We start from the raw sequence: 25665 nt of genomic DNA, 5'->3' as shown, positions 1-25665 counted from the left end.
CTCCCTATGTTCCCCAGGCTAGTCTCAAACTCCTGAGCTCAAGCGATCCTCCCACCTTGGCCTCTCAAAGTGTGGGAATACAGTTGTACAGTTGTAAGCTACCACACCCAGTCCGCTTGCCTTTTTTTGTATGGTGGTCTTTTTAAAGAATCTGTGTCTCTCTCAGACAGGATTTGAGGTAGCTACTTTATCCTATCATATACCTTCAAATACTCCCAATTTTTTGTTGGCTTTTCTAATTTTTAAAAATGTTCATATATATTATAACTTCCTTGTAAATGTTCAGTCACTGTTATTTTTCCTCAAGAGAACCTCATTCTCTTGAGATTTCTTTATGGAAGGACTCTACTTTCTCTCTGTGGCTGGTGAGACCTTATCTTACCTGGAACTTTGCCCTTTTTATTTGCTGCTTGTGAATGACCTGGGTTTTTTGGCTTCAGTAGTTCCCTAGGTGCTTTAATTGAAGTTGCCAGCTGGGGTTTATGGTAGTAAGGGGTTGTCCTTTCATTCTCGTACAGAACTGGCCTTAGGCCTTTCCAGAATGGAACTAGCGGAACTCTGTGGTCAGCAAATCCCTTTTTCCCCCCCTATAGTGTGTCCTCCCTCCCTCATCCCCCCCTTGCTTTAAAGCTTTTGCATCCAAAAAGAACAGAATCAATTGTTCTGGGGACCTGAAATTACAGGACGTAGAATGACTCATGTCCATTCTGTCTTTCCTCAGGAGGCCCTATTGAAATTGGTTAAATGGTCTGTAATCCAGAGGATCAGATTTTGCTCTATCAGCCATGTAACAAAAGCCATTGTATTGTTGAAAAGCAACAACCTTACAAGCAGAAAGAGACAGCTTCCAGTGGTTCATAACACTTGAACAATAATTGTTAGTTTTTTTGTTGTTTTTTTTTTTGAGATGGAGTTTTGCTCTTGTTGCCCAGGCTGGAGTGCAGTGGCGTGATCTCGGCTTACTGCAACCTCTGCCTCCCAGGTTCAAGCAATTCTCCTGCCTCAGCCTCCTGAGTAGCAGGGATTACAGGCATGCACCACCATGCCTGGCTAATTTTGTATTTTTAGTAGAGATGGGGTTTCACCATGCTGGTCAGGCTGGTCTCGAACTCCTGACGTCAGGTGATCCACCCGCCTCAGCCTCCCAAAGTGCTGGGATTACAGGCGTGAGCCACCGTGCCTGGCTTAATAATTGTTAGTTTTTAAGTACAGAAATATGATATGATGTGAGAGAGAATTACTTTGATGTTTGATATTCTGATTACACCTGTCATTACAAAAGTAAAAAAAGATTTTTCCCCTCCTTTTTAGGCTGTCATTATTTGTATCAAAAACAAAGAATTTGAAAAGGCTTCAAAAATTTTGAAAAAACATATGTCCAAGGACCCCACAACTCAGGTAAATTTGATACATTTTTGCTCCTGTGACTTAAATTCATCTCCTTGCTTTTTGTGGGGAAATAGGGAAAGGGTTCTTAGTCAGGAATATTACCTAAATATTCTCCTTTCAACATGTAACACCTGCAGCAAGTTATCTTTTATATCCAAGATAACTCACTGTAAGATTGGCTTTTCAAAATTTAGTTTTTATTAGAGAAACTTACATAAATTATTCACTTGCCTTATTTCTGTCTAGTTTATAACAGAACATTGATTTAAATGATCAGCACCAGGTATGGAGCTGACAAATGTAATGCTTCTAACTTTATTTACATTAAATGTTGATCCTGCAGATGCGAGGAAACTTCTTTGGTGAGGACATAGCACCTGTTTCCTGATGTCGAAAGTTCTGTTGGTCCCTTGCTTTTATTTTTTCTTCTTGCTTTTTATTCATTTGTTTATTTATTTATTTTTGAAGCAGAGTCTCGCTTTGTTGCTCAAGCTGGGGTGCAGTGGTGCAGTCATAGTTCACTGCAGCCTCAACTTCCTGTGCTCAAGCAGTTCTTCCACCTCATCCTCCCCAGTAGCTGGGTTCACAGCTGCATGCCACCACGCGTGGCTAATTTTTAAAATTTTTTGTAGGGACAGGGTCTCTTTATGTTGCCCAGGCTGGTCTGGAACTCCTGGGCTCAAGTGATCCTACCACCTCCGCCTCCCAAAGTGCTGGGATTACGTGAATCATCATGCCCAACTATTTCTTCTATATACTTTTTTTTTTTTTTTTTTTTGGTGGGGTCTTGCTCTGTTGCCCGGGCTGGAGTATAGTGGCTCAATCTTGGCTCACTGCAACCTCCACCTCCCAGTTTCAAGCAGTTCTCTTGCCTCAGCCTCTGGAGTAGCTGGGATTACAGGCGTGTGCCACCATGCTGGGCTAATTTTTTTAAGTTTTTAGTAGAGACAGGGTTTTAACATGTTGGCCAGGCTGGTCTCAAACTCCTGACCTCAAGTGATCCGCCTGCCTCGACCTCCCAAAGTGCTGGGATTACAGGTGTGAGCCACTGCACCTGGCCTCTATATAAATTTAAATTTTATTATTTGAAAAGGTAATACTTGTACATAATACAGAATTCAAAAGGTATACCCAAAGAATTTGGTGAAAATACTCTCATTTGTGACCCTCAGCCATCTTCTTCCCTTCAGAGGCAACCAATTTCTTTTTTTTTTCTTTTATCCTTTCAAAGATCCTCTATGCATGTGCAAGTAAATTGTGTGTGTGTGTGTACAGACATCCACGTAGATCCATTTTCCCCATTCTTCTCATACACATACGTGATAGCATATCCTACACACTAATGTGAACACTTTTCTAAATTGCTTTTTTCACTTAATATTATATCTTGGAATCATTCTGTGTTAGCATATAAGGAACTTCTTTATCTGTTTTTTATAGCTGCATAGTAACCCACTGTGGCTGAACCTGATTTATTGACCAGTCCTTTGTGTTGGGCTTCCCTTCCTGTATGTGTGCCAGTGATTTGCATTGACGGCATTGCAGAAGTTCTCATAGTGTCTGTCTCACCTCATCATCATTGAATTTTTACTGGAGTTCTACTTTCTCATGTTGCAAATATAGGTACATTGTGTAGAAGCTGAGAAATGATCTCCTGAATATTATTCGAGAAAAGAACTTGGCCCATCCTGTTATCCAGAACTTTTCCTATGAGACCTTCCAGCAGAAGATGCTGCGCTTCCTGGAGAGCCACCTGGATGACGCCGAGCCCTACCTCGTCACGGTGCGCCTTGGCCCTTCTCCCATAACCATGGTGTGCCCTTGAGGATGTGCGGGGAATCAGAATATCTGAAGTGAAAAGAGTTGATGTGTGAAAAAGACATTGAATTGTATGTACTAGCTTTCTTAACTAAATGCCTTAAAAATGCAAAAGCAGGCCAGGCGCAATGGCTCACACCTGTAATCCCAGCACTTTGGGAGGCCCAGACGGGTGGATCACCTGAGGTCAGGAGTTCGAGACCTGCCTGAACAACATGGTGAAACCCCATCTCTACTAAAAATATAAAAATTAGCTGGGCGTGGTGGCAGGCACCTGTAATCCCAGCTACTTTGGAGGCTGAGGCAGGAGAATCGCTTGAACCCAGGAGATGGAGATTGCAGTGAGCCACGATTGCGCCATTCACTCCAGCCTGGAGCGAGACTCCATCTTAATAAATAAATAAATAAAAAATACAAAAGCAGAGATACTGGCAGAGGCAAATGGAACACACCTGGTCTCCCTCATCTACCATTTTTATCTCCTTTACACATGGTTAATCTGCCATGGTTGAAGTAGAACATTCGCTTGCAATCAATGGTGGTTCCCAAAGGCGATGACTTGTGAACTAAGTTTGGAGGAAGAGTGGTTTGGTAGATGTGGTACGATGGAGTTGCTAACAGGAAGAAGGCATGGTGTGGAGAAAGGTGTCACTGAAAGTATAAAGTTGAAAGAAGCCAAATGAAAACATTCTTTAATTGGATCAAAGAGATAAAAGAATGGAAGCAGTGAGGCTCAGGACAGCCTAGGGAAGAACTAGACCCAGGCTGTCATAGATGGGAGACTGTGGTGAAGGAACACTCAGTGAGAGTGGTTTTGTTTTGTTTTTGAAACCAGGACTTTGGCCGAGTGCAGTGGTTCACACCTGTAATCCCAGCACTTTGGGAGGCCAAGGTGAGCAGGTTGCTTGAGGTCAGGAGTTCAAGACCACCCTGGGCAACATGGTGAAACCCCGTCTCTACAAAAAATACAAAAATTAGCCAGGTGTGGTGGCGCGCGCCTGTAGTCCCAGCTACTTGGGAGGCTGAAGTGGGAAGATCACTTGAGGCTGCCAGTGAGCTGTGGTCGTGCCACTGCACTTCAGCCTGGGCAAAAGAAACCAGGACTTTGAGAATGTGGAAAATATTCTGTCTCATAACAGATCTGCCAGGCCCATATTAGGACAGGATTAAGATCACTCCACGATCTTAGCTGTCGTTTGGCAAATCTCAGATTATTTATAAGCAGGTGGTTTGGGGTATTCAGGGAGCAGGTGTCAAGATAGTTGAGCCTGGCCGAGGGTCCTTTCCTTTCCGTTCCAAGTAACTGGAAAATATCCTGCTGCTGTCTGTGTGTGTGGACAGAACTCTTGGCTTTTAGGACGCCACACATTACAGATAAACATAACCGAAACTGCATGACACTGGACTGATTGGAAATGTCTAAAACTTAAGCCAGAGGGAGACAGATGAACAGATGGAGTTAGAGCAAGATTAGCCTACTCAGGGCTCTTTGTGTTATATAGGTAAGGATTCTCAAACAGTTGTTAATAAGGCAAAACATTTGTAGAAACAGTTATAAAAAATTCTATAGGCAAACTGGAAGATATTAGTATAAACATTTATTGCTGGGCATGGTGGCTCATGCCTGTAATCCCAGCACTTTGGGAGGCTGAGGTGGGCAGATCACGTGAGGTCAGGAGTTCGAGGCCAGCCTGGCCAACATGGTAAAACCCCGTCTCTACTAAAATACAAAAATTAACTGGACATGGTGGTGGGCGCCTGTAATCCCAGCTACTTGGGAGGCCGAGATGGGAGAATCGCTTGAACTCAGGAGGTGGAGATTGCAGTGAGCCAAGATCGCACCACTGTACTGCAACCTGGGCGACAGAGCAAGACTCCCTCTCAAAAAAAATTTATTAGTTATCTTAAGTTTGAATAAAAAAAGCTTGATTTATAAGTCTTATAAGTTCTCTCCCACTTTATGTCCTTCATTTTATGCCTAGATTGGATTTGTAAGTGAACTTGTTTGCATATTGAGTATATTCTTGGTGAAAGAAGCAGACAATTAATGCAATTCTGTGGCCTCTTCTTCCCGATGACATCCTTCCTTTCCCAGATGGCCAAAAAGGCTTTGAAATCTGAGTCTGCTGCCTCAAGTACAGGGAAGGAAGATGAACAGCCAGCACCAGGGCCTGTGGAAAAGCCACCCAGAGAACCCGCAAGGTAAGAAGATGCTGTCTTGTGATCTTGGGTAAAACACTGGGGTGGTCGCTGGAAGCAGTCTCCTCCTTAGGCCAGGATCAGGTCCTCTCAGCAGTCTGACCTACTAACGTGTTACAATGTTACTCATACAGGGCACTGTGGGAGACAGCACACCCTGGGAAGATGAGGAAACAGGATGCCTGGGGTCCCTGACAACTTCCTGATTGGCCATTCCTCAAAGGCTCTTTCACCATTTCTCCTTGCCTCCCCCATACTGACGCAGTACTTTTCTTGTGGACATCTAATCTCTTAATACATTCAGGGAGCAACTGTTCAGATCTGTGAGTCGAATCCCAAAACCAGTTCCTAAAGCAGGGGTCACAAGCTTAGATGCCCTTTGAGGGCCTGGTAGGAAACCTAAAGGAACAAAGTGGACCTAGGCTGAGAGCATGGGGCTGGGAACCAGGGGATGTGCTTTTCAGCTTCTTGTGGTTGTTGCTCTGTGGGAGTATCCAAGGATGCTCAGGCTTCAGGTGCTCAGATTTTTGTATGAGATGTCTGGGGTTTTCCATGAGATTTCCCAATTTTTGGATGTTGACAGTTGATCCACTTTAAACATTTTTTTTTCATGTGGGTTAGACAACAAGACAGGCTGCCAGATGGATTTGGCCTGCAGGCTGCCAGTTTGCCCCCCTCCTAACAGTTTTTCCCTAAAGCATACTAACTGTTCCAAATGATAGATGAACTTTATTTTTAAAAGGCAGTTTCTCATTGTTCAAGACTATGTGGCATGCCTTTAACTCTTGAGAGTTCTCAGGATCCTGCTCATAAGTGTGTTGTAGGCTGGGTGTGGTGGATCACGCCTGTAATCCTAGCACTTTGGGAGGCCGAGGTGGGCGGATCGCTTGAGCCCAGGAGTTCTAGGATACAGTGAGCTGTGTTCGTGCCGCTGTATCCTAGCTCTGTCCTATCTGCTGTCTAGGACAGACCCGGACCTTATCTCTAAAAATAAAATGAGAAGTAAAATAAAGGTTCTCTAACTTGGAGTTTTAAATTCATAATACAACTTACGTACTACATTTAAAGCCTCCTCAACTGGAGGAGTCCCCTATCTAATTTGAAGCTTCAAACTTCAAAAAAGTTGTGGCTGTTTGGATGAGCATCAACAATGGTGAAAAAGACCTTTCTGCCTATGCTTTATTTGCAGGCAGCTACGGAATCCTGCAACCACCATTGGAATGATGACTCTGAAAGCAGCTTTCAAGACTCTGTCTGGTGCCCAGGATTCTGAGGCAGCCTTTGCAAAACTGGACCAGAAGGATCTGGTTCTTCCTACTCAAGCGCCTGTAATCCCAGCTACTTGGGAAGCTGAGGCAGAGAATTGCTTGAATCCGGGAGGCGGGGGTTGCAGTGAGCCGAGATCACACCAGTATTAACTGTTACACCATTGATACAGTCTGTTACACATGCATCTGTTACACGATTGCATTCACCTTTAGGCAGTCTTAGGTTTTCACCCTTAACTCTCACAACTTTTGAGAATCAGTTGGATCCATTTTATTATGGTTTGTTTGTTATAATAGAGTACATTCAATGTCTTTGTTTTACTTCACTGTTCTACTCCTTAGCTGGCTTGCCTTGGGCAAGTTATGCAAGCTTTTGGAACCTCAGTTTTTTCATCTGAAAGTTAGGGATTATGGGAATCCATAAGACAGAATTAATATTTTTAAAAAATGGAGTTGACATTACAGCATAAAAGCATAAGTTTCATTGTTTCCTCTCAAGTATTCATTATTCAAACTACCATGTCATGAGCTCTATGATAGAAATCATCTGGAAATAAAATATGCCATTTTACCACAAGAGGGTGTATTTGACCTTTGTAGGCAACAAAGCTTAATATTTAAAGCTTCACTTCATAGACATGGACTTTTCAGAGGGTTTAATATGCATGAGATCAATTCCAAATGTATCATCAAATTATTCAGGAAAGTTATTCATGTGTCTGTGTTGTGTGTGTGTATGTGTGTGTGTGTGTGTGTGTCCAGGAAGTGTATATATCCCTCCCGTGTGTTTTCTGATGACTATGGAATGGGAACCATATTTTGACAACATTTTCTCCATCAAACAGTAAATCTTTGGCATTATAGCGAGATTGTCCCACGAAGAGGACAAGGGTTTTCATTTGGAATTCATTAAAAAAAAATCTCAACTCAAAAGTATTGCTAAAAAAAAACACGTCTTGCCTTTGGAACAAGTTGAATGACTCACAGGTGGAAAGGCCAAGTCAGAGCCTCGAGTCCAAGGACATCTTCCTTTCTAAATTTCTCCTTTCGATAATGCAGATTTTTACTTTCTACTTCTCAAACTTCTTCCTATTGCCCTTTTCTCTACACCAGGGAAATCCCATTTTACATTCTGTATTCCAAGCGATTAAGCCTGTTTTTTTTTTTTTCATCTAATAACAGGCTTCCTGGCTCATGCCATCAAGTCGTGATAGATGTCGAGCCTTATCCAGTTACTGTCTTCCTCTTCATTTCCCCAAAGCCAGAACAGAAGCTCCAGGGAAGTCAGAGTTTGAACTTAAATCTTTCTTGGTCACCTACTGGTTAAGTTACCTTGGAAAAGTTATTCAGAGCTTCTTTGTTCAGTTTTTTTTTCATCTAAAAGTTGGAGTCTGTATTAATTAACTGCTCACAAGCTTGCTGTGAAGTTTAATGAAATGATATTAGTGTGGCAATATACTTTTTGAGAAATACAGTTTTGTTTTGTTTTCCGTTGGTTTTCTCCTCCCCCACATCCATTCTACCAAAGTAAACAGGTCTTCTATGTTTCTTTGCTTTGAAAAAGAATTTCAATTATAGCAGGAGTTGCCTGCAAACCACTTCCCTTCCCAGCTTCTGCTTTACTAAATCCTGAGCTTATTGATGAAAGTCCATTAAGGAATCCTTTTTGAGGGATACCAGGAGAGAGGGAATGTGGGAGGGAGAGAGATTATCTGTTTGTTTTTACAATAAAAAGAGAGGACCGAAGCCAGAGTGGGGTAAGAGCACATACCCACAGAGTTCCTCCTAAAGTCTCAAAAGACAGTGGGAAGTAATGGGAGTTCTTTTCAGGATGCTCAGGGAAGCTGGACTCTGGGTTCTGAGGCTTTCAGCCCAGATGCAGATTCCTGCACTTAACCCACAGATAGTATGGCAGCAGCGAGCCTCTAATCTCAACACATCACTATAGACTCATTATGATTTCAGCAGGGTTATGGCTAACTGGAGACTAGAAGCCCTTCCTATCATTGCTAGATATTGCACAAACCTTCTTGATTCTGTTGCAATTCTTAGACAAGGGAGGGATCCTGAAATAACTGAATTTTCTTGCAGCCTACTTAGCAGGGTTCAAAGTTATATTTTATTGGACTTAAAGAAAATATAGAAATATGTATTTCCTGTATGTCTGAGTTTGTGTACCAAGAGTTACTCCCGATACATTTGTAAAACTCTTAGGATCCAACACTTGGTTAATAGTAAATCTACCATTAAAAAAAAATAATTTACTGTGACTTCTTGGACAAGTTGCTTAACTTTCTCTACTGACGGTATGATCCCTGCTCTCCCCTCATAATAGAATGTGACTGTGTGATCTATATATCCCCACAAGCTCTAACATGTTCTCAAATAACAAATATTATTCAGTGCCTACTCCATGCCAGGGACTGTGGCAAGAAACTGGAGAAATCATGGTGAACAAAAATAATCATAGTCTCTGCCAACATGAATTTTATAGGTTAGAGGGAAGGCAAGATGGTAGTAAAGTAATCCTATATGCAACATAATTTACAATTGTAATGCGAGCTATGAACGAGAGGTGCATGTAAATCTGAAGCAGGTTGTGTCGAAATAGTTTAAGCCAGATTGTTTGGAGAAGTTCTGCTAGGACATTCGATGGCATGGGTCTGCAGGAAAAGACAGAAGAAACGTTAAGAAAATTCTATGTTTCTGGTTTGATTGGCTGAATGATGGTGGTACCATTCCCGAAGTAGGGAATGATGCAAGAAAACTTGTTTTGATTGGAAGATCATTGATACGGTTTGGTTGTTTGTCCCCTCCAAATCTCATGTTGAAATGTAAGCCCGACGTTGGAAGTGGGGCCTAGTGGGTAGTAGGAGGTGTTTGGGTCATGAGATCAGATCCCTCATGAATAGCTTGGTGCCTTCCCCATGGTAATGAGTGCATTTTTGCTCTATTAGTTCATGGAAGAGCTGATTGTTTTAAAAGAGCATGGCCTCTCTCTTGCACCCTCTCTCACCATGTGATCCTCTCTCGCCATGTGACACACTGGCTCCTCTTTGTCTTCTGCCATGAGTAAAAGCTTCCTGAGGCCTCACCAGAAGCAGATGTTGGTGCCATGCTTCTTGTACGCTCTGCAGAATCGTGAGCAAAATAAACCTCTCTTTATAAATTATCCATCAGGTATTCCTTTATAGCAATGCAAACTGGACTAACACAGTCATCATGCTGAATATTGTTCATTTGTCCCTTTAGTTCCATTCCCTTTCCACCCTGATCTGAGCCCTAGAAGGCAGACCTCTATGCCTCAACAAGCTTCCATATTTTCTAGTGTCTGGTTTAGTTTTGCCAGTGGTCAGGAAGTCACAGGGGCAGAGAGGGTGATATCAGAGTATTTATTTCACCAGCTTACTGTTCCTTGTTGGTTTATTTTAACCATGTCCACACCTTGGCAAATAGTCCTTTTATTAACATTTTTTGTCAAATTCTTCTTATTTTCAATAGGAGGTGCAATTTCTTCCTGCCAAGATGTTGACTGACACAGCAATGAGTTCGCTTTTGCCTATGTTGAGCCTCAGGAGATTTTGAGATGTCCATGAGGGTAGGTCCAGCAGGTAAATGGAAATAATGGACTGGAACTCAGAGGACAGGTCTAGGCTAGAGATGTAGATATGTTAGTCATCTACTAACAGGTGATAATTGAAACCAGAGGCATGGCTGATGGTGCTTTGGAAAAGAGGATAGGGTGAGTAAAGAAGACCTAGAACCAGTCTTGAAGAAATCCAACAAATATTGGTTGAATAAAGGAGCATGATCCTGCAGTGCAGCCAGAGAAGAACCAGGGAACCAGAGGGATATCCAGGAAGTGAAAACAGCATTGCATTTCAAGAAGAAAGAAGAAAGAAGAGATTAACATTATCAAATACCAATGAGAAATTAAGTAAAATCGAGGATTAAAAAAAGTTTATTGCTTATAGTGACAAATAGTTTTTTGATGACCTTAGGAAGGGCTGTTTTAGGAAGTGGTGGGACAGAAGCAATTGAGAATGGCTTGAAAAATTAGGAGCTGGAGATAGTAAGTAGGTAACATTATGAGAAGTTGGAATAGAAGAGAACAAAAGGGTGATGGCTGGAGAGAAGATAAGTGAGTGAATGGTTTTTTTTAAATGGAGTTGAGTTGATAATAAATAGAGTACACCAATTTGAGAGATAATTTCAATAAAAATCATCTTTATAATTTCCTCCAAAATCTCTATGTTATGTGATGGCAACATAGCAGAGCGAGTAAGATTGGTTTCTCCTTAAAGGTTGATCAGTATTTGGAGACAAACAGCTCACAGAGCTTAAATAAGTGCTTTACTTACTATTAGCAGTTTATTATAAAGGATACAACTCAGGAATAACCAAATAGATGGGAAGCAAGGAGATGTAAGGTATGGGGGGGGGGTGCAGAGTTTCCCTGCCCTCTCTGAGCACACCATCCTCCCAGCACCTTGATGTGTTCAACCTGGAAGCTCTCCAAACCCCAGCATTTAGGAATTTTATGAAAGTTTTATTATGTAGACATAATTAAGTAATTGGCCATTGATGATTAACTCAGTTTCCAGCCCCTCTTCCCTCCCTGATGGTCAAGGGGTAGTACTCAAAGTTCCAACATTCTAATAATGTCTTGGCCTTCCTGGCGACCAGCCCTGTCTTGGAGCTAGTAGGGACCCCACGCCAACAATCATCTAATTAGCTTACAAAGGAACAAAATACATTCATCACTCTGGAGAGTCTGTGGGTTTGGGGAGCTGAGTGTCAGGAACTGGGGACAGAAACCAAATATTTATTTTGTATTAACACCAGCCGTCATTCACAAGAGAGTCTGAGAAGGGTAGGAGGGCTTGACCCGCAGGGTAGCAGTCTTGAAGGTGGGTTTTCACTTTTTGGGGGATACACAAGTCTTGAAAATGTACAGAGAAGAGAGATGATCATGTTGATGAGAGGAAATCTACTTACGAAAGTTGCCCGTGACACAGGCCACTTGCTTCTCAGAGACCAGAAAGATAAAGATGATTTAAGGAAGGAAGAGTGATGAAGCTATAAAAAGACTCTGAAATGGAGAGGGAAGAGGGAAGTTGAAAACTTAAGTGTGATGGCTTTAGCCTTTTAGACAGGGAGGTGACGTCCCCAAGAAGCATGAGACCCCAGCGGGGATCCCTGGCTTCTTTGTGTTCCATCGATTCTTCTTGGAATCGGGGGGAAATATGTTCCTTATTCTTGCCAACCAACTGATACGGCTGCTTTCATTGCTGTTTCTGCATCTTTGAGACTCAATTCCCTGAGTCTAGGTGAAAAAGGACGTTCACTCTCTGCAATCCCAGCCTAAGACGCTTGCTTGGCTGGAAAGCCTGATTTTCGTGAGCCAGACTATCCCAGTTTCGCAGCAATGAGTTCTCAGACAAATACTCCCAAGTGAAAACCAATACAAGCATCCATCTGTGGATAAAAATTCTCAGCATAAACCAGCGGCCAAAAAACACACTTGTGAGGACAATCCACAAAGTCAAACCCTTCCTGTCTCTGCCTAAGGGCTGTTGCTAAAGAGAAACATTCTCATTCTCACTTCTGGCCAAGAGTGGAAAACATGTCTCAACTCCAAGCAGAAGTAGCATTCTTGTCTTGCAGAGGTTCACAGGCAGAGTGGGAGGCAGTGGCATTGCTGCTTGATCAACGTCCCCCAGGTTAGTGCACAGGCTGGATGGGCCACTTCTGTAGAGAAAGTCTGGATTTTTTTGTTCTACAATTTCCTGTGAAAACTACTTACTGTATTTTTATTTTGTATTTTAAAATAATAGCTTTATTACAACATAATTTGATGTTTTGATATACACAGTGATAAAAGAAACCTTCAGCTGAATTAAATTTAAAGGAATTTAATTAAGCAATGAACTATTCACCAATGGGACAAGCTTCTGAGCCAAAGTATACTCAGAAAGTCCATCGCAGCCACATGGTGGAAGATTTATTGACAGAAAATGGAAAGTAATGTACAGGAAATGGAAGTGAGGTACAGAAACAGCCAGATTGGTTACAGCTTGGCATTTGCCTTATTTGAACATGGTTGGAACAGTTGGCTACATTTGATTGGCCAAAACTCAATGATTGACATAAGTGTAGGCTACAGTTTTATTACACATCCAATTGTTACAGTTCACTATATACAGAGAAACCTTTGGGCTGAACTTAAAATATGTAAGGAGGCAGCTTTAGGCTAAACCTGATTAAACAATTCCCCACTTTTGGTCATCTTAATTTTGAGAGACTGACCAAAACTTTACTCATTGATGTCATTATCACTATTGTAAATACACTTATTTGGTCTTGAAACCCACTGGGAAATAGCAGAACAGTGGGTTTGTAAGGTGGGGACAAGGAATTCAGTTTATTTCATTTTTTGTAAGAGTTAGTGTAGAGGGTACGTCTTTATGCTGGAATGTCCTGTTTACAGGAAAAAAAAAAAAAAACCTGGTCTGTTCTAGGATGTATGTTTTCTTAAAGTCTTAGTTTGATGTGACATTTAGCACCAGCAACTCCATTTTGATTTGGTCTGATCTGTTGGGGCCCAGTGCATGTGCTCAGTCCTAAACAATGGCCTCCCATAATTTTGTTTTAAAAGTCTCCCCTTAGGTGAGAGTGTGCCCAAAACTTAGGGCCTTAGCACCACTCTCAGTTACCATCATTTTGGGTTTCCGGTCTCAGCATGTCATTTATAGGTTATGGTGCCCTCATGGCCACACATTTCTTTCAGTTCTTGTCATCCCAGTTGAAGAGAGACCATTTGACATGATAGAAATGGCTGCATGCAAACATTTAAAACTTTTGAGAGAATACAGTGCACCAGGGAGACTACTATTATGACTATTGGGAGGATAACACCAAGAGTTTGGAGTATGCTTCTTACCCAGGGTCTTTATAAATGAAACCACCTGCCGGGCGCGGTGGCTCAGGCTTGTAATCCCAGCACTTTGGGAGGCCGAGGCGGGCGGATCATGAGGTCAGGAGATCGTGACCATGGTGAAACCCCGTCTCTACTAAAAAATACAAAAAATTAGCCGGGTGTGGTGGCGGGTGCCTGTAGTCCCAGTTACTCGGAGAGGCTGAGGCAGGAGAATGGCGTGAACCTGGGAGGCGGAGCTTGCAGTGAGCCGAGATTGCACCACTGCACTCCAGCCTGGGCGACAGAGCAAGACTCCGTCTCAAAAAATAAAATAAAATAAAATAAATAAATAAATAAATGAAACCACCTAAAATTAAATAGATCAAATAAGGAGCTAAAGAGTTTACTCACTCAACTAAGCAGTCTCTTTGTTAATCCCCTACAACTGAATCTCTATAATACCCTATGTGATGTATTTCTTCATAGGTCACAAGTGCCAGCAGCTGTACAGATACTTCTGTTTAGCCAGTAGGTAATCTAGAGCCATTCTATTATTTAACATAACTTTCACAAGAGAATTTAAAGTCTTGTGTAACCATAGCCTTTACAGTAGAATCTGCTATAGAGCCTATCATGAGGAATACATTTTTTTTTTTTTTTCTTGAGACGGAGTCTCGCTGTCGCCCAGGCTGGAGTGCAGTGGCGCGATCTCGGCTCACTGCAGGCTCCGCCCCCCGGGGTTCACGCCATTCTCCTGCCTCAGCCTCCTGAGTAGCTGGGACTACAGGCGCCCGCCACCTCGCTCGGCTATTTTTTTTTTTTGTATTTTTAGTAGAGACGGGGTTTCACTGTGTTAGCCAGGATGGTCTCGATCTCCTGACCTCGTGATCCGCCCGCCTCGGCCTCCCAAAGTTCTGGGATTACAGGCATGAGCCACCGCACCTGGCCCGAGGAATCCATTTCTAATCACTGCCTCTTTTACTCCAAGCCATGGAAATAGGACCTAACAAATGATGCCCTTTTAGAAGAGTGAAGGCCTCCTGGCAATGTTCTCTTTAACCTATGACATGGATTAAGAGGAGTGACCAATGCTTTGTTTCTGACTGATTGTGAGGCAATATATATACCATTAAAATTTCTCACCTACATTGGGCCTTCATCTTTCTCTATCAAGGCAGAAGGTTATCCATGTATAAGGCTGTCTGCAAAATCCTTCACAAATAAGTATACCTCATAAGTGCACACAACAGAGTTCCCCTCCCTTTCACTTCTATTGTTCACAGAGGCATAAGCCAGGGAAAAGTATTCAAGGATAAGAGTCTCATGATAGTAGAGAAGTCTTGATCTGTGATCGATTCCTTCTGGGAAAATTTATTTTTTTTTTTTTTTTTTTTTTTTGAGACGGGGGTCCTCTCGGCTCACTGCAAGCTCTGCCTCCTGGGTTCACGCCATTCTCCTGCCTCAGCCTCTCCGAGTAGCTGGGACTACAGGCGCCCGCCACCACGCCCGGCTAATTTTTTTTTTTGTATTTTTAGTAGAGACGGGGTTTCACCATGGTCTCGATCTCCTGACCTCGTGATCTGCCCGCCTCGGCCTCCCAAAGTGCTGGGATTACAAGCGTGGGCCACCGCGCCCGGCCTGGTTAGCTTTATCTTAAGGGTTCCAATGGGTGTACAGTTCCAGGAGTGTGGAGGGAACCTTCTCAGGTGTGAGATTATGAACCCAAGGTTCAAGGTCCTAAAGTTTTGTTGCAGTGTGTATGGCAAGGCCAGTCTTTCTCTGACATTCTCAGAAGATCCAGTCTACAGGTTCTAGATTGTGAAGGGGTTGATTGTCCTGTCAGTGAACCATAAAAAGCTTTCTTTACCTGGTGAAAATACACTGTGCCATATATGATAATCTACTGTTATAACATCAGCCCTCTTGCTTGGGAAAGCTTTTATACAACAAGAAAACACGCATTGAAAATGACAATTGAATGAAATCCTTCTATAAATATTTAAATGGTTCATCAGGCAGCCAAATGTTCTTGAAGCTTTCATTGTCTTCCCAGGAATATGGGATCGACAAACCAAATATTGGTCATAAACTATTTTTGCAATTTAGAAGTCACTACATCAATATATATTTAATTTGGATCATTTTATCCTTTCCATGATGAGTCATGGAATGCAGAACTTTTAATAAGAAAAGCTTTAAAGACTCAGGAAGGCCAAAGCTGCACTTCTGGCTCTCCATGAGTCCTGCTTAACACTGGACTTACGTCCTCTTGAATACCAGTGGTTTCTCCAGTTCAGTTGTATAGAACTGATAACTGATGGGTTTTCATAGGTAATTTGACATAGACCATGGAGTTGATTCAAGTTGTATATCTAAACAATTTCAGTATTGGCTGATTTAGCATGAAAATCTGGCAAAGTGTTTTCTTAGTGTTCAATTAATTTTTATTCTACCTGGGTTAACAGTTTTATAAACCAGTCAGTCTTTTCATTAAAGTTCCAGGAATTCTTAGTCCAAATGATACGATTCTAAAGTTACTAGAAAACTGTATTCAAGAATGCTTTTCAGGGTCCTTTCCATCCTTTCAGGAACCTCCTAAAAGACACCATATGCTAGGATTTTGCATGCTTGTAAAGTTTTCAGAAACTGCATCAGCATTAAGCAATTAACTGTGGAAATGACTTTAAATAGTTATAAAGACACAATTGACAAGGAAATTTGGTTATTTCTGTGGTCTACAATAACTTAGCGTAATAACCATAATTATGATTGATAACATATACTCAGGCATATTAGAATTTTAGAAATCCCACACAATTTTGGAACACATATTAATATCATTCACTAAAATATAACCTGGAGAAGGTTAAACATTATTTTTTATTTTGACAATGCTTCCCATGTAACTTCACATGTCAAATAATCCTGTTGACCTCTCTTTTGGATGTTTCAAGGGCCCTGTGTAGCATCCCAAAGTTAGAGGTCAGAAAAGACAATTTTGAAGCTGAAATTTGATTTGGGGAAGCTTATCAAATATGTTAAAAGTTTAGAATACTTGATATTATGAAATAGAATTCCAAGTCACCGTAAGTCATTTATTTAGCCAAAATGATGACTCAAAAACATTTAAAAAGGCAAAAACATTCACTCATTGATAGAAGGAAGACTTAGCTTTCCAAACGATCTGTCTCTTGTCTTTCCCTTCTTTTTTCTGTATTTTATTCAAAAGGCAAACAAAACTCTTTCATTATCCTTTAATGTACATAAAAATCTGTTCAATAGAGAAAGCTGAGTCACTCCACTTTAGCGAGGCCAAACAGCCAATATATCTGGTTTTTAACCTTTACCAAAAGTAACCTTACAGTTGAAACCAATAAGCCTTAACTAATGTTATGACTTAACCACAAGTGTGGAAGATGTTTTCAAAGAGGTGGTTAGCAGTTTTTACAAGATCTAGAATCTTTAAAGGTAGCTGAGAGAAAGGAAGATTCAAAAAGAGAAGCTGGAAGTTGTTCATGGAGGGGCCAAGAATCAACAAATGGTAAAGGTCACAGAGATATCAACCAGTAAGTACTCGTTCCCTAAGCCAGGATTGAACCCGGGTTGCCACTGTGAAAAAAACAAAGCCTTAGCCACTAGGCTACAGCTCTGGGAAATCTCCAGTGCTCTCCCCAGAAGTCCAGAGCAGCTAATGTTGAGCTTGCAAAGGCACCCGCAATGCCTTTGACAGGAACCCAAAATTCCCATTCCCTGGATGGTGGAGAGCAAGAGAAGGTACCGCCACTTGGTTACAAGGTCAAGCTCCCAAGGACATAAAACAAGACAAGATGGAAACCTCATCCAGTTATTGTTGTTTCAGGGACCTGCAGCAAGGTTTCTTACTGACCAGCTTGCTGGGATGTCTTGAACAGTGAACTTATGGGGTCCCAAGCCCGTGTTCTATCCTAAGGTACCCCTCTTCATGACAGAAGGATACAAAAAGACAAATTCATAGCACAAAGTACGCTAGATTTGCTACAGCTTAAGACTAGCTTCATGAATCCCTTTTCTCATTAGTTAAAACTTTGCAAGAGGTGGTGATTTTTACCATTCCCACAACTGGTTTTCACAGAGAGAAACAGAGAAAAGCATTGCCTGTGGCAGGGTGGGGAAGGTGAAGAGCTCAAGGAGGCCAGAGAAAGACTCACCCATTGCAGCAATGCTGAATCAAAAGTTCAGGCAGCCACTTGTCAGTCACGAAGGGATCTTTTCCAGCAGTCCCATCAGCTCTCAAGTTTCCCCCTTTGGGGAAAGAAAGTTCCCCATGTTCCATGGTTCTGTACATGCCTAATCCTATCACCTATAGCTGTCAGCAAAGACTGCGAGGCAGATTTATTTTTTTAATCAATTAATCACTTAAGCTTTTTATTTGCCTTTTGTAAAGTCTTCAAATAAAAATACTGAAATCTTTTTAGAAGCCTCTGCATATCAATAGGCATCCCTAGATGAAGCTAATTTGGAAGCCTTCATTTTCAAATGCACTTCAGTGCAATGTTGTTCATTTGGAATGTTCCACTATAAATTATCTTTAGTAAGATTTTGCTATTTTGATAAGATTTTGCTGCTTCCAGGGCCTAATACTTATGGATATATAAGGCAGAAGGAACTCAGTTCTTCAGAAATTAAGGATCCCATTTTTATCTAAAATATTGGTTTTCCTTTCAGGTTTCCTTGATTAACTTAGCCAATGATATATTTTTTAAAATATTTGAGTGCACAATAAAAATGAAACAAAGGGGTAGAACACAAAAATTCCTGTGAATTTCCAACAGCCAAATTTTATACGCTGTGCAATATTGCCATTTACTACTGCTTTCTTTCTGACTCAGATGTAAGAGGCCTCTAACTGGATCCAAGCCAGTTAATTACCAGATCAAATCCAATCCTGGAGCCAGTCCAGTTTCTGTCGTGACTTCCAAACCCAGTTTGGATCAGAAATTTGCTCAAAGGAACTCGGAGAGCTCAAAACACAAATCCGTGCAGCTTTGGAAACTGAGAGAGAACTTACCACGATCCCTGGCTGCTCCAAGAGATCAACGGACACAATTGAGTTCAGTGGGTACCTTGCTTGGTCATTCAGCACTCCTGGGGGCTCGTTAGAAGCTCTTCTTTGGATCCCATCCTCATCCCCATCTGATAAAAGAAAAACATCAGCTGAATTAAATATAAAGGCATTTAATTGAGCAATGAACGATTCACACATAGGGCAGCCTTCAGAGTCAGAGTTTGCTCCAGCACAGCCACATGGTGGAAGAAGGTTTATGGACAGAAAAAGGAAAGTGACGTACAGAAAATGGAAGTGAGGTAGAGAAACAGCTGGATTGGTTATAGCCCAGTGTTTGCCTTATTCGAACACAGTTATAACAGTTGGCTACATTTGATTGGCCAAAACTTGGTGATTGGCACAAGTGCAGGCTACGGTCTGTTTATACCTCCACTTGTTATAGTTCACCATGTACAGAAAAACCTTTAGGCCAAACTTAAAATATGTAAGGAGGCAGTTTTAGGCTAAACTTGATTTAAGCATAATGAAATGATTACTACAGTCAAGCTAACTCACATACTCATCACCTCACATGGTTACTGTGTGTGTGTGTGTGTGTGTGTGTGTGTGTGTGTGTGTGTGTGTGTGGTGAGAACACTTAAGATCTACTCTTTTAGCATATTTCTTTCTTTCTTTTTATTTTTTTTTTTGAGACGGAGTCTCGCTCTGTCACCCAGGCTGAAGTACAGTGGCACGATCTCGGCTCACTGCAAGCTCCGCCTCCCAGGTTCACGCCATTCTCCCGCCTCAGCCTCCCGAGTAGCTGCGGCTACAGGCGCCCGCGACCACGCCTGGCTAATTTTTTGTATTTTTAGTTGAGACGGGGTTTCACCATGTTAGCCAGGATGGTCTCCATCTCCTGACCTCGTGATCCGCCCGCCTCGGCCTTCCAAAGTGCTGGGATTGCAGGCGTGAGCCACCGCGCCCGGCCAGCATATTTCATGTATACAATGCAGTGGTATTAACTATTGTCATCATGCTGTACATAAGATCTCCAAGAACTTATTCATCTTCTGTGACTGAAACTCTACCGATTCCATTCCCTACTCCCCACCTCTGCCCAGGGACTCACCATCCTACTCTCTGAAAAAGATATACCGTACTGTAGAAAATAGTTATTCATCCAGGCACAATTTGCAGTAAGGCTAGGGCTATCAAAATGTCCCTCTTTGTGGTTCTTTTCTAGAATTGTTATTTTGCCTTAATTCTAATTACCGCGTTTATCAAGGGTCTACTTTTCTTTACTTAGAGGATAGATAAGATTTAAGAGCACCTTCCCCAACTGCCCACTCCCTACCATAAGGCTCAAGAAACAGGTTCCATTTTGTACTATATTATTTATTGTAAAGAAAGATTTAGGCCGGGCGCGGTGGCTCACGCCTGTAATCCCAGCACTTCGGGAGGCCGAGGCAGGCAGATCATGAGGTCAGGAGATCGAGACTATCCTGGCTAACACGGTGAAACCCTGTCTCTACTAAAAGTACAAAAAATTAGCCGGGCCTGGTGGCGGGCGCCTGTAGACCCAGCTATTCAGGAGGCTGAGGTGGGGGAATCGTTTGAACCCGGGAGGCAGAGGTTACAGTGAGCCGAGATCGCGCCACTGCACTCCAGCCTGGGCGACAGAGCGAGGCTCCGTCTCAAAAAAAAAAAAAATTTTAAAATGCAGGTGGCGATTTCTAATCTTTTGTCGTAGATCTTACTGAAGAATTTGGTTCAGTATTTACAATTACAAAGTAACAATAGATGTGAATTTTATTAACTTCCTTTTCTACCTTCTACCACAATCCCACCTCCACCCACATTTGAATGATTATTCTAAAACTTTGGCCACAGAGGGTTTTGATCTCCTTTCCCCCGTAAACCACTGTCTCCAGGTCAGCCCTCTTTGGACAGCCTTTCTTCAGGGTCCTTGTGTCGACCACCTTGGAGCGCTGTTTACGTCCTAGCCTGTGTGTGGTGCAGCCAGGTTCCTTCCCCACAGCAGATTTCATCAGCACTTGGAACTGTGAAGATCTCAAAGGTCTTTAGCTGTGAACTTTCTTTCTTTGCTTATAATCTCTTTATCTTCAACGTCTTCCTTGTCCTTACCCTATTAAATCTTTTCCTTTCCCCCTCTGGTTCTTTGGCCTCCTCCTTCATCCTTTGAAGTCACCTTCCTTCATTTTCCACTCCCTTTCTCTACTTGTAGTAAGCCATTTCAATAATGCCTTACATTACACCTAATAGCTTGAATCTTCCACCATTTCTGCATCACTAATCTCCATTCCAAACCTGCTCTTGTTCTTTGGTCTTAGACATTACTGAAAAAAATCTAACCACATGTGTGTGCACACGTGTGTGCTAATCTACCACTTTACAAATCTTCTGTTTAATTCAACAAGCATTCATAGAGGACTACCGCATGCAAGGCACCAAAACGGGCTTCCAAGGGATACCTTCAAGTTCCAGTCAGGGCAAAACATCGTAATAAAAGTAAAAGAAGGGTTTCAGAAGAAGTAAAACTCTGGAAACTCGAAGAAAAATTTACACCTGCCTTCTGAGTTTTGCCCTTGATCTTCTGTGTTGCTGTGACTTTGTTTTCCTTTTGCTTTGTTATTATCTACCTCAACTATAAATCCTTGAGGATGGTGATTTCTTTTTTTTTTTTTTTTTTTTTGAGACGGAGTCTCTCGCTCTGTCGCCCAGGCTGGAGTGCAGTGGCGCGATCTCGGCTCACTGCACGCTCCGCCTCCCTGGTTCACGCCATTCTCCTGCCTCAGCCTCTCCGGGTAGCTGGGACCACAGGCGCCTGCCACCACGCCCAGCAAACTGTTTTTGTATTTTTAGTAGAGATGGAGTTTCACCGTGTTAGCTAGGATGGTCTCAATCTCCTGACCTCGTGACCCGCCTTCCTCGGCCTCCCAAAGTGCTGGGATTACAGGCGTGAGCCACCGCGCCCGGCCGAGGATGGTGATTTCTGCTCTAAGCAACCCACTAGCAACATACACGCAATTCCCGAACATCTCTAGCAAGTCCTTGATTGAGTGTGACCTTGATCATGAATTCTTCACGCATTAATCCTTTACTTCTTGGACTTAGTTTGCATGTTGCAGAGAAAATTGCACTTGGTGAGCTGCATCTTGGATCATAAAGTGCAAATATGACTTTTTATTTTTTCCTAGTTTCCACAGCCCAAAGATAGGTGGATGAGGAGCATCCTGCTTTCTCCTGGCTCTGGGGGAATAAAGAAGGGTGAGTGCTACAGGAATCTTAAATATGGGTGACATATGAACCTAATAAACATTAATTTTCCAAGTAGGGGTGTTGAGGGAAGGAGGATAATGGGGGCCCGGACCAAACCTCCGCAACTGGTTGCATGTTCTAATTTTAGTTTGCTTACATTGGATAGTTATGGGTGTGTCTTTAGAGACTGAAAAGTACTCTTTTTCCTAGCTATGGAATTTATACCTTGTTGGGAAAATGTATACAAACTTGCCCCCATGGTGAGCTAAATCCTAAGAGCGAACTGGAAGTTATTTGTAGCTGGAGAGAAAGATGAGATAGTTTACAAAATGTTCAGAGATCTGAGGGAGGAAATTTACTATCAACTGTTTAAAATTTCTCTGTTAACTTTAGCATGACGGCTTTGGTGATGAGAGTTTAGAAATTTATGGCATTAACACAAACTATGTGTTCTGTGACTGTGTTTTGCCATTAAACTGGCTTAAAATGGCATCTGACTAGTAGCTTTTTATGGATCTCTTTTAGTTTCCCATTAAAGCAGTTTTGAACACAGAGTAAGACTAAAGCTCCTCCTGATGAACAACCCAAAGCCGGAACATGGAGCAAGGCAGATGGGGTCGGTGGGAGAACAACCAGGTTTTCCCTCCTGGTGAATTCAGGCTCTATGTCATGATGAATAACACTCCACTGAAATACAGGTAGGGAGAGATTTTGTCTCTCACCCAAGGCTCTGAGTCTGGGGAGGAATCTATTTACCATATAGTTTTTGCCTTTTGTAATTCTTAAAGAAATAACTTTCAGAAAATTAAAAAACAAAAAGAAAGAAAAGAAGGAAGGGCTGGAGGGCTTGGCCATGGTGGTTGAAGGGCTGTGGGGTAATGCATGCTGGATTGTGGATTCTAAGCACTTGAACACTTTGAGACATCAGAGTATCCGGCAGGAGAGATGAGAGACAAATACCACCTCACTACATCAGAATGGTATTAGGTGGGTACCTGCTGTATTGGGCCAGCAGCTGAGCATATGAGCCTGCACTCCAGCTATGGATTGGAGAAAGGATTCAGCTGACTCTGAAGTAGGCAGTGAATAGGGCTAAGACCAGTAAAAACATTTGCATCTTTTATAAACCTAGTCTCTTAAAAACCAAAACCAAACCAAAATACGACTCTACTCTTACTCAAATATGCATAAAGAGAAAACAGGAATTCAATGTAGGGAGCAAAAAAAAAAAAAAATTACTGAGAGAGTCTACCTAGGCTCATGATTTGAAATACCATCTAGATGCTGACGATTCCCAAATGTGTATCTCCAATCCGGCCCTTTCTTCAAAACTCCAGGTTTATATATGCAAATGCTTATTTAGCATCTCCACTTAACTATTAAATTGTTGCAAAAGTAATTGCGCTTTTTGCTATTAAAAGTAATGACAAAAACTGCAGTTACTTTCACGCCAACCTAATAATGCATGTCTCAAACTCATCACATCTAAAACTGAACTCCTGGTGTCCCCCTTCCCTGAAACCTACTCTACCCGTAGCTTTCCACATGTCAGTTGATGGAAGTTTCATTTTTTCAGTTTTTCAGAATCCAAATCTCAGGGTCAAGCCATCTCCTGTCTCATATGTGACATTAAATCCCTTAGGAAAATCCTGTTGTCTCCATCCTCAAAGCATATCCAGAAACTCTACTACTCCCACCCTGATACCATCATCTCCATCTCTTGTTTTGATGATTACAATGGTCTCTTGCCCATTAATCATAATAGCCAGAATTATCATTTAAAAATGAAAGTTAGGACACCATTCCTCAGCTCAAAACCATTCGATGGCTCTCCTGGATATTTACAGTAAAAAAGCCCAAATCTTTCATAAGCTTAAGGAGATCCACCCTATTGGCAACCATCCCTTGTCTAGCATTATCTCTCTGACCTTATCTTCTACTTTTCACTTCCCTTTGGTGATCCCAGAATTTCCTTCTGTAATTTTTTCATATAAAGGCAATAGGAAGACATTCTTTAAAAGACAAGTTGTCACTGACATGCCCTCATGTGTCTTTCTTAAAGATGATTATTTAAAATAGACTCCAAACATCTGAGAGAAGCAAAAAGAAGCTGTAAGATGGTATACACTCTGATAAAAAAAAGGAGTGGATGTGATAAACATATAGCGATAAACATGAAATCAAGTTTGAATAAGTTGCTTAATATGGTTTCCAAACTAAATACAAATGTAAAGACTGGTCTTGAAGAACAATATATTTAAGATAAAACAAAATTTAATTATAATAACATTGGTCTGAAATCCCAGACTTTACTAACTAAATATAGCAAGTAAGAAGAGGAAGTGAGCAATAGGTAAGTGTGGAATTTGAAAAAGTGTTAAACTGTATATTTGGAATAGGAAAGGCTTAAAAATGCCATTTTTATAGTTGATTTTGTAGTTAGGGAAAAAGAGGTCAAACATAATTTTTCCAAGTATAAAGCTAACTGCCATTAGAATTAAAAACAGAATATAATGAAAATATGTAGCCAAAGAAAGAAAACAAAGAAAATAAAACCAATTGATATGTTTATAGCTAGAAATCTATAATAACAGAAATAAAAATGAGTAATAATAATAGTTATCATACATTTTATATTTACTATGTGCCAGGACCTGGGCTTAGAAATTTATAAGCATTATCTCTCAACCTTATAAGTACTATTATTATTATACTTTTATTAATGAGAAATTTGAGGCTTAATGATATTCTATTATAGATAAGAATTTAATATATGATAAAGGTGACATTTTGAAACATTAAATAAAATATGAATCCTTAAATAAATGTTCAAGGGAAAATTCATTAAGCATTTACAAAAAAAAACTTCACAACAGATAACAAAACAAATCCTAAATGAATTTGGATTAAATGACACACACAAACTACAAGAAAATATGATTGAGAATATCAGTGAGATTTTTTTTTGTCTGCAAGTCATCAGATACCTGAGTCACAGTGTCTTAATACATGAAGGCTTTGCATATATCCTATCACAAGCATTCTGGAGGAAGGGGATTGCAGGTTGATTCAGAGGTCTAACAATGTCACCAAGGCTCTTATATTCTTTGATTGTGCCGTCCTCATCTGTTTGACTTTTTGTCCTGAGGCACACCCTCTCATGGAAGCAATATGACTATCACAGCTGCAAGCATTCTGTTTAAGTGGGAATTACTCCCCCAAACAAGAAGGAAGGAAGTAACAAGGACAGTAGGAGGCCACTCCTTGGTAGAGCTCTCTTTTTATAACCAAGGAAAAATCTTTCCCGGAAACCCCCCAGAATAGTCTGCTCTCTCTCATTGGCCAGGGCTGAGTCACATGACCACTTTAGCTGCAAAGGAAGCTGGGGAAGTGAAAATCTAGCATTTTTACCTTCTGAATTGAGAGATAATTTATAGGGACTGAGTGATAGAGAAATAATTAGAAAATTCCCTACCACAGTGATTTTTTTTTTTAAATGGAAAGGGAAAATCCTGTTAAGCATACAACAAGAAACTTAAACATAGCCCTGACTCCAAAAATATTACACATTCTGCTGTCTTTAAGTTAAAAAATATATAAAGAGGGAAACATTTTATCAAAAAAGAAAGAACAAAAACTCATAAGCAAACATACAAATTAAATGATAAATTGGTAAAATGTATTAGAAGCATCTAACATCAAATGAGTCTGAATATATTGAGATACTCTTAAGATTTTAATCTCTTTGCATTTCTTTCCCTCATTTA

At 41.2% G+C, this 25665-nt stretch overlaps 1 protein-coding gene across 4 annotated transcripts; it reads left to right on the top strand.

Annotated features, from left to right (window-relative positions):
* Positions 1 to 1129: 1129 nt before the first annotated feature.
* On the top strand, positions 1130 to 11108 carry LOC116458893 (telomeric repeat-binding factor 2-like). 4 transcript variants are annotated; one of them, XM_058431778.1, is made up of 6 exons: positions 1132 to 1398; positions 3026 to 3172; positions 4043 to 4099; positions 5303 to 5409; positions 5541 to 5729; positions 6596 to 11108. In XM_058431778.1, the coding sequence occupies exons 1-5, from the start codon at positions 1375 to 1377 to the stop codon at positions 5599 to 5601; spliced, it is 396 nt and encodes a 131-aa protein (XP_058287761.1). In that variant the 5' UTR covers positions 1132 to 1374; the 3' UTR covers positions 5602 to 5729; positions 6596 to 11108. The 4 variants fall into 4 exon arrangements, 3 of the variants coding, with proteins under 3 accessions (XP_058287760.1, XP_058287761.1, XP_031994879.1); XM_058431777.1 differs by lacking the exon at positions 5541 to 5729 and having other exon boundaries at positions 1130 to 1398; XR_009211169.1 differs by lacking the exon at positions 4043 to 4099 and having other exon boundaries at positions 1147 to 1398; positions 3013 to 3172.
* The last annotated feature ends 14557 nt before the right edge of the window (positions 11109 to 25665 follow it).

The sequence above is a fragment of the Hylobates moloch genome, unplaced genomic scaffold (assembly GCF_009828535.3).
Source record: "Hylobates moloch isolate HMO894 unplaced genomic scaffold, HMol_V3 SCAFFOLD_19, whole genome shotgun sequence".
Lineage (NCBI taxonomy): Eukaryota > Metazoa > Chordata > Mammalia > Primates > Hylobatidae > Hylobates > Hylobates moloch.
Note: the sequence above shows the minus strand (reverse complement) of the source record. Positions and strands in the feature narration are given on the sequence as shown.

Excerpts from the sequence above, each read along its gene's own strand:
- LOC116458893 (XM_058431777.1), top strand. The coding sequence starts at position 1,375 with ATGTCCAAGGACCCCACAACTCAG. Across the intron at positions 1,399-3,025 it reads CCAAGGACCCCACAACTCAG|AAGCTGAGAAATGATCTCCT; the intron begins GTAAATTTGATA and ends TACATTGTGTAG. Across the intron at positions 5,410-6,595 it reads CCACCCAGAGAACCCGCAAG|GCAGCTACGGAATCCTGCAA; the intron begins GTAAGAAGATGC and ends CTTTATTTGCAG.